The sequence below is a fragment of the Ictalurus punctatus genome, chromosome 5, assembly GCF_001660625.3.
Source record: "Ictalurus punctatus breed USDA103 chromosome 5, Coco_2.0, whole genome shotgun sequence".
Lineage (NCBI taxonomy): Eukaryota > Metazoa > Chordata > Actinopteri > Siluriformes > Ictaluridae > Ictalurus > Ictalurus punctatus.
Genome location: NC_030420.2, coordinates 28,111,641 through 28,124,922, shown reverse-complemented (window position 1 = coordinate 28,124,922; position 13,282 = coordinate 28,111,641). Strand labels below are relative to the sequence as shown.

The 13,282-nt window shown below is 38.1% G+C and overlaps 2 protein-coding genes across 10 annotated transcripts in view; one reads left to right on the top strand and one right to left on the bottom strand.

The window, feature by feature from the left end:
- The window catches only part of rab3c (RAB3C, member RAS oncogene family), a 7,559-nt gene extending 918 nt beyond the window's left edge, over positions 1-6,641 (top strand). Inside the window, exons 1-5 of one of the 2 annotated variants that reach the window (XM_017467937.3) lie at positions 71-170; positions 349-570; positions 1,458-1,576; positions 4,291-4,415; positions 6,387-6,641. In XM_017467937.3, the coding sequence (XP_017323426.1) occupies positions 349-570; positions 1,458-1,576; positions 4,291-4,415; positions 6,387-6,577 (657 nt within the window). In that variant the 5' untranslated portion in view covers positions 71-170 and the 3' untranslated portion in view covers positions 6,578-6,641. Of the gene's footprint in view, positions 1-70; positions 171-348; positions 571-1,457; positions 1,577-4,290; positions 4,416-6,386 lie in introns of those variants that run through there. The other variant, XM_017467936.3, reaches the window with a different exon arrangement.
- pde4d (phosphodiesterase 4D, cAMP-specific) overlaps positions 6,548-13,282 on the bottom strand; it is a 200,669-nt gene continuing 193,934 nt past the window's right edge. For 5 of the 8 annotated variants that reach the window (XM_053680374.1, XM_017467927.3, XM_017467926.3 and 2 more), the window contains one exon: positions 9,504-13,095. In XM_053680374.1, coding sequence (XP_053536349.1) covers positions 12,595-13,095 — 501 coding nt within the window. In that variant the 3' untranslated portion in view covers positions 9,504-12,594. Of the gene's footprint in view, positions 13,096-13,282 lie in introns of all 8 variants that reach the window. The other 3 variants (XM_017467928.3, XM_017467929.3, XM_017467933.3) reach the window with 1 other exon arrangement.

The window sequence follows — 13,282 nt, the reverse complement described above, 5'->3', positions numbered from 1 at the left end:
TTGTTAATATTTTCAAGTGGTTTGAAATACGACACTAAGTCAATAAATGGGGAGAATCGTTTCCGGTTTGGTCAGCGTGCGATATCATGTAATATCGCGATACTTTGGAAAAGAACAACACATCACTAACAACAACCTCTAGGCAAACTGCAGCTAAATCTTACCGAAGGGTGTGTGGAGACATGTCTTTTTTGAACCATTCTGGTTCAACTCACTATATTCATATGCATAATTGTTTTATCAGTGAATTTACAGAATCATCATTGTTTCCAAATGAAACCATTACCAGTGTCGTTCTTATATGCCATGCGTGACCACCTTTCCTCTGTTTTCCCTCTGTTTTTAAAGATGGCTGCCACTCAAGATGGCAAACAGAAAGATAACTCAGATCAAAACTTTGACTACATGTTCAAACTGTTAATCATCGGGAACAGCAGTGTTGGTAAAACGTCATTCCTTTTCCGCTACGCTGATGACTCATTTACATCAGCTTTTGTCAGCACAGTGGGGATCGACTTCAGGGTCAAAACCGTGTACAGGAATGACAAGAGCATCAAGTTGCAGATCTGGGTAAAGTACCAGGGTTACATCTCTTCACTTTATGAGCTTACTTTTTATCTGTGAAGCATTTCTTTGGTATCTATAGGTTGACCATCTCGCAGGAAATACATCTAGGGTTAGTTAATACTTACTCTTAGACTTGCCACTGTAAACAAGGTTGACTATGGTGGTAATTTTATCCAAACCTAGCCACCAAATCTGTCCATCCATTCATCAATTAACATTTCTTTATAGGCTATACCACATTCATAAAATTGCAGTTTTACAAGTAATTGAAAATAAGCTGAAGTTAAGAACAAATTCTAAGCAAGGAACATATTAAATATAAAAATAACCACAGGGGCCATCTGGGCAATGTCAAGGAAAACATGGCTTATGAAAAGAGAGATAAGCATCTACTGCAGATGGCCATATCCTGGCTTCACATCTTGTTATCAACCACACTGTATGCAAAGTGCTTGGTGTACCAGATCACAGCAGTTTGTCTTTTATTTAGCCCTTTCACTGCTGAAGACAGACAAGTGCCACTTTAATGGCTTCAATTCAGTCATACAACAATTACTAGTGTGTCCATCTGGTCTAATAAGATAGTGAATCTGGGCAGTTTTCATTTGAAATGATTTCTTTGAGATGAATTTTATTTTTTATGCAGTGTATATTTAAGTATATATTTATGCTTGAATAACACTTGAATATCCAAGGGCTCAGCTTACTATGTGTCCAGGAAACATAATAATGTAGCTCTCCAGGTTTACTAGCCTACATTAACTCAGCTCTGTTTCCTGGGTTTAAAGGGGGAGCAATGCTAAAACAAACATTGTATACAATATTGAAGTTATTTGTACAAGGAGAATTGAAGAAAGACTAATGGAGGCTCTTCCATATCTTTTGTGCAGGACACAGCAGGCCAGGAGCGCTACAGGACCATCACTACAGCTTACTACCGTGGAGCCATGGGATTCATCCTCATGTATGATATCACTAACGAGGAATCTTTTGCTGCTGTGCAAGACTGGTGAGTTTAAAGCGTCATGAAACACTAAACCACATTTTCTGAGATTTTAACAGAGGTGTTCGGATCGCACATCATAAAAGACAATCTTAGCATCCGTTCATTTTAATTGTAGGAGAAAACTGGTTAATTTTGATCTTCTTTCCGCTATTTTCGTCTTCCGGATTTAAAACCTCATCCTGTCACATGTCACAGGCAGTGACATGGCAATGTACTATGGTACTTCGATGACGTGTCGGTGTCTCATAATTATTCATGAGCCTGCGTGTTATTATCCTATGAGAAGGTGCTGTCTCTTAATTATTCCTGACAGCACGTGGTGCTTTTCTACAGATGTCGTAGATGAGAGAGGCATTCAAATGGGTTGCAAGTGTTTGTTTCAGTGGTGTAAGAGTTCAATGTGTTTTCTTGGGAGAGCTATGAGAATTGGTGAAAGGTGGACTTCGAACTTGCTCAAGAAAGCAGTTTGCGTCTACACAATGATGCGGTACTCAGTCCCGAGGACTTTTCCATCCCTTCAAATGAGGTATGTGTCTAATTTTTAACCATGACCATTTTGCTTGCCCTTTGAGGTAATTAAACTGCTTAAAGCTCCACAGGCCGTCGCGTGCAAAACTATGCAACGAGAGTCCACATTGAAGGGAAGAGCCTTCCCTCTTTTATTCGTGAAAAGCTCGGGCCTATTAGCTAGCTACCATTCTGACATTTCTCTCATCTGCACTGCCTCCGGCTCGAGGAAAACAGTATAATAAAATATATTATAAAAACTGTACATACAATATATAATAGAATATCATATATATAATATTAAAGCTCCGCGGGCCATCGTGTGCAAAAATATACAACGAGAGTCTGTGTTGAAGAGAGCCTTCGCCTTTTTATTCGTGAAAAGCTCGAGCCTATTAGCTAACTACCATTCCAACACTGCCTCCGAGAAGGTGCTGCCTCCGGTTTTATTTTATGTTTACCTCTATAGTCATGCCAGGGTTTAATGGCTCAAATAGATGGCAGAGGACCTGCACTGCTATCTATTGGGTCTCCAGTAAGCCCTGGGGATTCAGGAGGAGAGAAGTCCTCTGGCTCATCTGCAAACGTTTTGTCACTATCCATCTTTTTTGTGTGTTTGGAAGGCTCACCCCCTCTTCTTCCCCTGCCTTTCCATGCCACGCCCACTCCCCCTCCCTTCTTCGTACAGCCATCCACGCCCATTTAAGCTGCATTTTTCAAAAACATTGAGAGATAGACTTGAGTTGAAAGGCGGAGGTTTCATGACCCTTTAAAAAGAATGGTTCAGTTAATTCACCCATCCATCCACCCCAGACCCGCCCTCCCATCTGTCAATCCATCCATACATCCATCCAACCATTTATCCATCAATCCATCTACCTAGCCACCCACCATCCATCCATGCATCCATACATACATCCAACCATTTATCCATCAATCCATCTACCTAACCACCCACCATCCATCCATCCATCCATCCATCCATCCATCCATACATACAACCATTTATCCATCAATCCATCTACCTAGCCACCCACCATCCATCCATCCATCCATCCATACATACATACATACAACCATTTATCCATCAATCCATCTACCTAGCCACCCACCATCCATCCATCCATCCATCCATCCATCCATCCATACATACAACCATTTATCCATCAATCCATCTACCTAGCCACCCACCATCCATCCATCCATCCATCCATCCATACATACATCCAACCATTTATCCATCAATCCATCTACCTAACCACCCACCATCCATCCATCCATCCATCCATCCATCCATCCATACATACAACCATTTATCCATCAATCCATCTACCTAGCCACCCACCATCCATCCATCCATCCATCCATCCATACATACATACAACCATTTATCCATCAATCCATCTACCTAGCCACCCACCATCCATCCATCCATCCATCCATCCATACATACATACAACCATTTATCCATCAATCCATCTACCTAGCCACCCACCATCCATCCATCCATCCATCCATCCATACATACATACAACCATTTATCCATCAATCCATCTACCTAGCCACCCACCATCCATCCATCCATCCATCCATCCATACATACATACAACCATTTATCCATCAATCCATCTACCTAGCCACCCACCATCCATCCATACAACGATTTATCCATCAATCCATCTACCTAGCCACCCACCATCCATCCATCAGTCTCACTATTCATTTACCCATCAATCCAACCATACATCTGTTCACATTTCCCTTTACCCATCCATCCATCCATCTATCTATTTATTTACCCATCCATCCATCTATCTATTAATTTATCCATCCATCCATCCATCCATCCATGCTCTAGTGGTTATGTATACAGCACATTTTTCAGTAGGTCTGCATTATGTGGATGAGATGCTATTTTCTCCTATATTTTTACCTAGTATTAGTTGGATCATCTAAATACTTCATCACAATCATCACAGAGGTTCTGAGGTAATTCTCACAGCACACAAAAAACATTTAGTGATGTAAATGTAATGTTTTTTTTTTCCATTAAAAAAAAAGAAGCCAGTTTGCTAGCTTACGAGTGTCACTGGAACAAAAAAAAAAAATAAGCAAAGCACAGCTGTTGATCTACTTTGGATCCTAATCCTCTGATGTTGGGACATAAACAGGTCATTAATGCTGCACTGCTGTCTGCTGTGTGCTTTCAGGTCAACTCAGATTAAGACTTACTCCTGGGACAATGCCCAGGTGATCCTAGTTGGAAACAAATGTGACATGGAGGAGGAGAGGATAGTGTCCGTGGACAGTGGAAGACTCCTGGCAGAACAGCTGGGTGAGAGAAACAGTCCTGATCACTGTGCTGTGTAAGGTAACTGGGGCAAAAGGAGCTCTGAAGCAGCAAAAATAGGATGTGAAAGCTGGAGAAAGGAAATATATTTAAACACTACAATTAGGTCTAGAAATAGATTCATCTTCTCCATATGAGCACACATATAAGAATAGGACAGAAAAAAAGTTGATGTTCGATCAATGCCACCTTTACAGTTACAATTTGAGGTAATTATACACTGATATTCTATTCTTTTTTTAATTCATCTTAATATCTATCCACCACAGACAATAAATACTCTCTGTATGGAGAAAGGATGGGAAAACAGTCACTTGAATAATAGAAGGTGTAAGGGAAGTCGCTGAATTCTGGTGATAAACGTTTAAAATATGAAACTACATGCTAGCAATAAAGAACATCGAATGAGCTTTGGATTACAGACATAAGCGCTGCACACTCAGTTACATGCTATTTATGTGTTATTTTCATGCACTGGGCAGAGTTTGTCCAAAACAGAGGCGTGTAATATCGACTCAAGCAAGAAGCGCCTCTGTCCATCACCAGTGTCTGACAATTTGTTGTAACCACACTATTGCAACTTGAAATGCACTTTTTGGGATGTAACGCACCCAAAACAATATTAAATATATGAATATTGTGTTATAAAATAAATAATAAATATCAGTCAAAAGAAATTCTGCGCTTAAAGAGAAGTTAATCATTTAAAAGAATTCATCAAGATCAGAGATTCTCAAAACTTTTTTTTGCAGCCAGGGACTTTAACTGTAAAATAAATTCCCCCAAAAGACAGTTTTATTTCATGAGCATATTATTTTATAATAAATTATATGTATTTTTTGGCTTGTTGTTGGGGACATGCAGTTTTCTATTCCTGAACTGTTCATTCACAGAATACATTTCGTATTAAAATGGTTATTAGATTCAAGTTGACAATCAAACAGGCTAATCACTATAGGAACTCGATACTAAATATTAGAGATGCACTGATTATCAGCCGATACGTTGGTGTATCTCTAAAATTTAAGGCTATTTTTCCCGCTATCGGCTATCTTATATTGCTATATTGGTTATCGGCCGATAGTTTAAAAACATCTGATGATCAGGGCCGATTATATATATATATATACGTGACCAAAAAGTAGTATATATTGCACAGAAAAATATATGTGTAGAGTAGTATATTTCATATGCAGTTAATGTTACATTTATTTATTTATTTATTTATTTATTCATTCATTCATTTTCATATGATTCATTCTCATGTGATTCATTTACCTTTTCTCTTCTCTCCTCCCTTCCCTTTCCCAAATATTTCATTGAGAAGAAGAAAAAAAACAAAAAACAAAGGAAAACTAAATTAAAAGTACCAACCCCCCCGGTTCATCATGGCTACTCAGTAACTGTCGCTGCAGTTAATGTTAATGAGTTAATATAATATATAAAAAAGGTGTATATTAGGCGTATACACAGTTTGATGTTCAGTATGAAGTAGACATGTTTTTCTTTGTGGTGAGTGAATGTGAAGCCTAACAGGAGGTTTTTTTTTTTTTTTTTAGAGTTGAATCATTGTTAATATGAATGAATAACATTCAATAAGTTAAGAAATCTTACTTTAATCTTCAGAATTGAGTTCATGTGTTAATGTTAATTAGAGTAATGTGTTTTCTGTTTATGAGACCAGTTACTGTGAAGCAACTTGTTGAAACGGAGAGAATAAAGTTTTTATTTGCATTTCTTTCAGAATTGTGGAATTAACTATTATTAATTTAAAAGAAGATATAAAAGGTAGAACTATCGGTATCGGCTGAGAAATTTAGTATCAGTGCATCTCTGGTAAATATAATAAGTGTGATAATGATGCGATAAATCACAAGGCCCTGACTATGTTTCATGGACATTAGGGTGAAAAACTGTGGTGTATTCCTTGAACACCTTCTTTCTGTCTTTCTAAAGGTTTTGAGTTCTTTGAGACAAGTGCAAAGGACAATATTAACGTCAAGCAGACTTTTGAGTGCCTGGTGGACGTTATCTGTGACAAAATGGCTGACAGCCTTGAGACCAACCCTGCTGAAACCACCGGAACACCCACAACCAAACTGAGTGACAACGCCGTACCGACCCAGCAGTCCGAGTGCAGCTGCTAGTGATTCCTACCCAGGCTGTGTGTGTATGTATGTGTGTGTATGTATATGTGTGATTTCTGTGCTGTTGCCAATCTTTCAAAGACAAAAATACATCACCAAACCCCAATTCCAAACTGTAGGCTGGCTAGAAGCTTTGCAAAATTGTGGGGAAAAAATCGGAACGGTTTTCCAGTCTTATCTATAACTCTAGATTAGGAATAGCAATGCGGAACTCTCAGTTTAGATTACTATTGCTGAAAAAACGCAAGGACATGATGATGTGCCAAAATATCAGTGCCAGAGGGCCGTGTGTGATTATATCACTGTAAAGTCCTTATCTTATGCATTGAGGTTTAGATAATCGCAGTAGATCTCCTAATCTGTGCAATACACTGTTTGTGTCATTTAAGAAAGCCATGAACTGAATTAGCAGCTGTGCTTATTCCCACTCGCCTCAGGGGAATTACTTATGTGTGTATTGCTTTCTTTCTACCTAATGTACATATATAATTGGTAAGCTTTTGTTATATCCTAACTAACGAGTGTTCTGTTGATTGAAGTCTATTACAACGTATTGAAAAGCTATGTCATTATAGATGAATAAATATGGCCTTAAAACCTGTAAAGCTTAAAGATAAATGATTCATTCCCACTTTTTAAGGCTTGCATATGAGGAGTCATCCTCCACATTACACTACACATCTGATTATGAATTCAAACAAGAAGAAGTGGCACAGATGTTCTCAGTCAACCCATGCTTTCATTTATTCTGGTGCATATAAAACATTTTTATTCAATTTAAACTTTTTTTTTTGTTATTATTTTATTTACTTTTTTACAAGTTTAACTTCTACAGTTCTATCCAATAGACTGTCATAAATAAGGAACCCATTAAACAACTACATAGTCTTGTGAAACCTCCAGATAAGTTGGCATTCAAGTCACATAACAAAAAATAGTTATCCCTAAATAACTTCTTTTTTCTGATGATGTAAAAAGATGGCATGAGACGAAAAAAAAAAAAAAAGGAAAAGGAGCCACTGATTCTATCCATTTAGGGCAATTAGGAATCTACAGTATGTGTCAAAATTAGTCTCAAGGATTGGAGTTTATAAAGACGTTCCATCCTTTATCCAAAATGAAAAAGCCTAATGTCCCCATTCAAAGTGTTTTCTTTTTTTCATATTGCATGTTACACAGATGTCAGTAAAAAACTGTATTTGTAATAATCTAGCATGAATTTTTGTTTCAAATTAATTATTAACACCGACTGAAAATCCAGTCAGTTTAAATGGAAAAAAACAAAAACAATTTACACAGAGCTAGAGCTTTTCAATTACGCTTTGGCACACATTCATACAGTCTCCTCCTAAAGTACTGGAACAGCAAGGCCAATTCTGTTCTTTTTGCTATACACTGAAGACATTTGGGTATGAGATGAACCAACATGAAGACCACAGAGCTGTCTATGGGAGAAAAGCAAGTCATTTTGAAGCTGAGAAAAGAGGGAAAATCGATCTGAATCATTGCACAAGCATTGGGAATAACCAATACAACAATTTGGAATGTCCTGAAAAAGAAGGAAACCACGGGTGTACTAACAACGAGACAATGAACATGTCCTGTGTGGAAAAACAAGTCATTGACATCAACAACCTTCACAAGACAGGGGTGAATGTATCACAATCCACTGTTCAAAGAAGACTATGAGAGCAGAAATATAGAGGCCATACCACAAGAAGCAAACCACCCATCAGCAGTAAGAATCCGAAGGCGAGATTTGGAATTTGCTGAGAAATACAGAGATGAGCCACAAAAATTCTGGAACCAAGATTACTCTCTACCAAAGTGATGGAAAGGCCAAAGTGTGGAGAAAGAAAGGATCTGCTCATGATCCAGAACATAGAAGCTCATCAGTCAAGCATGGTGGGGGTAGTGTCATGGCTTGGGCTTGCATGCCTGCTTTTAGAATGGGTTCACTAGCTAATCTTTATTGATGATATGCATATGCATGATGGTAGCAGCAGAAGCAATTCAGAAGTTTACAGGAACATTCTGTCTGCCAATTTATAGAGAAATGCATCCAATTTAATTGGGAGGAACTTCATCATGCAACAAGACAATGATCCTTAACACACTGCCAACACAACAAAGGACTTCATCAGTGGATAAAAGTGGAAGCTTTTAGACTGACCAAGTCAATCACCAGACCTTAAACCAGTTGAGCATGCATTTCACTTCCTGAAGAGGAGACAGACAAAACAAACAAAGAAGCTGCAGTAAAAGCCTGGAAAAGCATCACAAAAGAAAAATACAACAGTCTGGTGATGCGTTTTGCTGGATGCGATTATTGCAAGTAAAGGATATGCGACCAACTATTAAATGTTCTTTACTTTAATTGAAGACTATCTGTTCCAATACTTTTGCTTACCTAGAAATTGGGTGGTCTGCACCAAAATGTGCCATGTTTTAAGTTATTTAACACATCTAGATGCAAGTACCCAGAAATGAAAGCTGAAAGTCTGATCTATTGTCTCGTATTCATCTTGTGTGTCTTCAGTGTACAGCAAAAACAAAAGAATTGGCCTTGCTGTTCCGATACTTTCAGAGGGGACTGCATATATCACATATTTCCATAGTTTAGCACATAATCGTATGTTGACAGCTTATAAAAACACATTAGTCTGATCTGGATAAAAAGAAAAAAAGAAAAAGAAACTAAAAAAAGAAAAAAAAAGAAAAACCCAGCATTACAGTGTGCTGCCAAATGATATACTTTTAGACACCAAACAATCCTCCATACTGGCCTTTTTCATCAACTGACAAAAAGAAATATTCATCTCCTACACTAGAAAATGAGGAAAATAACAATAATAAAATACATTAAGGTCAATTTCCAGCCAGTAGGTTTTTTTTCTTTCTTTAGTGCAGCAAGAAGATAAGAAACTTAAATAAAAAAGTTTATTAAGGCACAACCCTCTGGCCAAGGGACTGCTGTTTCTCTAAAGAAAGAAAACACAAAAAAACTGGATTTCTTCACTCCTCCACACAAAACAATCTCGTAGGAGATGTTTATAGATGGGTCCTTAATATACTGAATAAAAATAAAACATTCTCTCAATAAGAGTTCTGTAATACAGCAACACCATCACCATTAGGGATGATAGAATCATTTACAACATGGTAAGAACAACTGTATGTACTGTACAGCACAATAAATACATGTAAACAGACAGAAATGAGAAACCACTGAAAGCAAGGAAACTGGCGGAGGATTAAGTGATGGAGAGAAATTCATTTGGCAATGAGACAAGAAATATATATATATATATATATATATATATATATATATATATATATATATATATATATATATATATATATATATAAAATGCAAGGACGGGCCATTTCTAAAGGCAGGGTCTTTATACATTTTGTCTTCTTTTTCTTTGAAACATTTGATTACATTAGGTACTGCGTTCTAATAAAAATAATCTCACACGATGCTCGCTCACTCATCACCTTTCTGCTGCTACAGTTGGATTTGATTTCACCATGCTACAAGCGCAGAAGTGAAAATAACGGAAATAAATTAGAAAGAGGCTCATAAGGACGAACACAAACTGAACAGGTGTACTGGCGCACGAATACGAGTGCAAGTTTCAGCAGAAAGTCACATTAGCGCTGATTGCCCTGTGATCATTCTAAACTAGAATGAGGAGTGAAGAAGAAGAAGAAGAAGAAGAAGAAGAAGACTTACAGGCCCTCAGCCTTAGGCTCATCTGAACCAGCTATAAATATTTAAGCAGGCTGCTGTGCAGTTTCACGCTGAATCTCTGGGTTAAAGATGTTTATAACACACACTGAACAAAAACACTCATGTGACTGCTTCAAAGCTTTGTTGAGTTTGATTTGCACGCCTAGCATCGGAGCTTCTGATCGGACTCGTTCCCTCAGAGTCATCTAAAGCAAAGCTTTAGGAGTTACAGTTAGATGGATTTTGCTTGTATATAGTGTGGTCCAAAAGTGAAAATGCTTCGATGGAAGAGATAATACTCGAGGACAATCAGACTTAGAAGGAGCTAACATGGTCACTTACATTTAAATAGTGATAGAGAAATGGTGCAAAAACTTGATCATTGAAAGATTCAAGATATTGGACAGTTCTTTTCTTTGTTTTCAAATTTTAAATAATAAAAAGAAAATCCATAAAAAAAAAAAAAAAAGTGGTCTCAGACTTTTGGATCCCACTACATATAGACAGTATGGTTGAATCCCAAATGAATCTCTTTCACTCTTAAAAACTGTACTTTTCCTTGACACTCAGGTGGTATCGTCAAGGGGATATATTTGTACCTTTAAAAATAATTGAAGGTACATAATTGGACTTTAAGGCCCACTGATGTACCTTTGAAACTTTACTCTGACAGCTATAAGGAATTATGTGGTGTAAGATACAAACTGAAGGTACAAAAGAGGTCCTCTTGATGGTACCATCCCAGTGACGAGGAAAAGTACTGTTTGGTTGTTGAGGAAAGTTGGATATTGCTTCATACCTTATGCAGTCATTAGTATCAATATGTGCTAATGACTACATGGTAGTCGTAGTATCTACACTCACCATCCACTTTATTAGAAATACCAATGCACCTGATGCACTCAGCCAATCAAGTGGCAGCAGAGCAATGCATAAAATTATGCAGATGCTTGCCAAGTGCTTTAGTTAATGTTTGTATCATACAGAGTTTACACAGAACGGTGCAAAAAAACAAAACACTTACTGGAGGTTTTCTGTTTTTCACACCATCCTGTGTAAACTCTAGAGACTGTGGTGTGTGTGAAAATCGCAGAAGATCAGCAGTTTCTGAAATACTCAAACCGGCCCATCTGGCACCAACAACCATGCCAACCATGCCACGGTTAAAGTCACAGATCACATTTTGACCCTGTTCTGATGTTTTATGTGAACATTAACTGAAGCGCTTGGTCGGTATCTGTAGGATTTTATGCATTGTGCTACATGATACTTGCATAAATAAGCAGGTGTACATAGCAGGTGTCCCTAATAAAATGGTCAGTGAGTGTATATAAAAGAGCCACTTAGGAGTCTATCATTCGATTTGCCATCTCCATTTTGGCCCGTTTATGAATATTTAGTTCACACTTTACATCACCTTTAGAGATGAAGAAACAGGAAGCTTCTGGTTTAGTCCATTTTTTGGAGAGGCAACAAAATCTTAAGGCTGGTCTAAGCAACATTGAGAAAAAACAAAACAAGACAATGATTAGTATCAGTTACTAATGTAACTGAAGCCCTGCACCAAACGGAGCACTCTTTCCATTAAATATTAAACAAATATGTTATTTCATAAAGACGTCACATAAGACGAAGAAAAATAACAACAGAAAAACCAAAACACTCTTTGGCAGTTGCCGATTGTAAAAATGTTTTCGATTTGATTTCCTTGTGCCATGAGTCATTTCTATTAGCTTTGTTAACGAGTCTATCTACACTAAGCACTGCAAATAAAGTAGATCTAGACTTTGAGGAAGAAATAACATTCAAATTGTGTTGTGAACGTCTACTAGCTGCATGTGTCTCCATGCAATGAAGCTCCCATCAAACCACAAAAGAAAAAAACAGATGGTCTGATGGGTGTTTTTGGCAAATGAAATGGAAAACTACATGACTTAAAAAATAAAATAAAATACAACCTTAGTTAAAAACAGAAATATTGACAAATTACAAAAAAAGACAAATGTTTGTTTCAAATGTGTGCGTGGAAAAGACTTTCCTGAGTACAAAAATGGGTAAAACGGCACTAGTCGTGGATAAAAGTTCAAAAATTAAACCAAGGACCATATGGATGATGTCAGTGACTGTGATAAGGAAATTAATATACATTTTTGGATAAAGATGTACAGTACAGACATACACACAAAAAAACATAAAAATATGAAAAACCCTACATCTTATCCATAAATAAGTGGCTCTCATGTCTTGTATAAAAGAAGTCCGGATGCTATCTCATACTGTGTTACGTATTGGCAGTGTCCTGCTCTTCCTCCTCCTCCTCCTCCTCCTCCTCCTCCTCTCGTTCCACTAAAACACAGGGTTCTGATATCTCCCCCTCTTCCTCTCTCTGCTCTTCTCCTACCTCCTCCCCCTCAGCCACCTGTTCATCCAGGGGGATCTCGGTACACTCCGAGTCCTGTGTGCAAAGGGTTTTAGAGTCACTGCAGCTGTTCTCATCCTCTTCCTCATCCTCCTCCTCCTCGTCTGGAGGGCTGCCGCTGTCCTTCTCTGTGTCCGATTCTCCGTCCTCTTCTAGCGTGAGCTCAAACTGGAACTTGTCATGGGTGGTGGTACGGCGTCCGTCTGTGTTTGTGTCTAGAGCGGGGGACGGGCTCTGCGGGATGGTGCTCTGGTACCACTCCCTGTTGTCCTCCAGCGTGTCCAAGATGTCCTGGGCATCGGGGTGTACCAGGTCTGCCCACGTTTCCCACAGTGGGTGCACGATGTAGTCGATGAAGCCCACCTGGTGGAGAATGAAGGCAATTCAGTGGGATTGTCCTAAAGTCATATTGTCTATTATCTAAAGCCTTAAAAGCAATAGCAAAAAAAAAAAAAAACACCACACACACACACAACATTTCAATATGGACTTTGTACAGTTTGGGCTAAATTTGATAAAAGGTATTTACAGGTGATATTTGGGACACCCA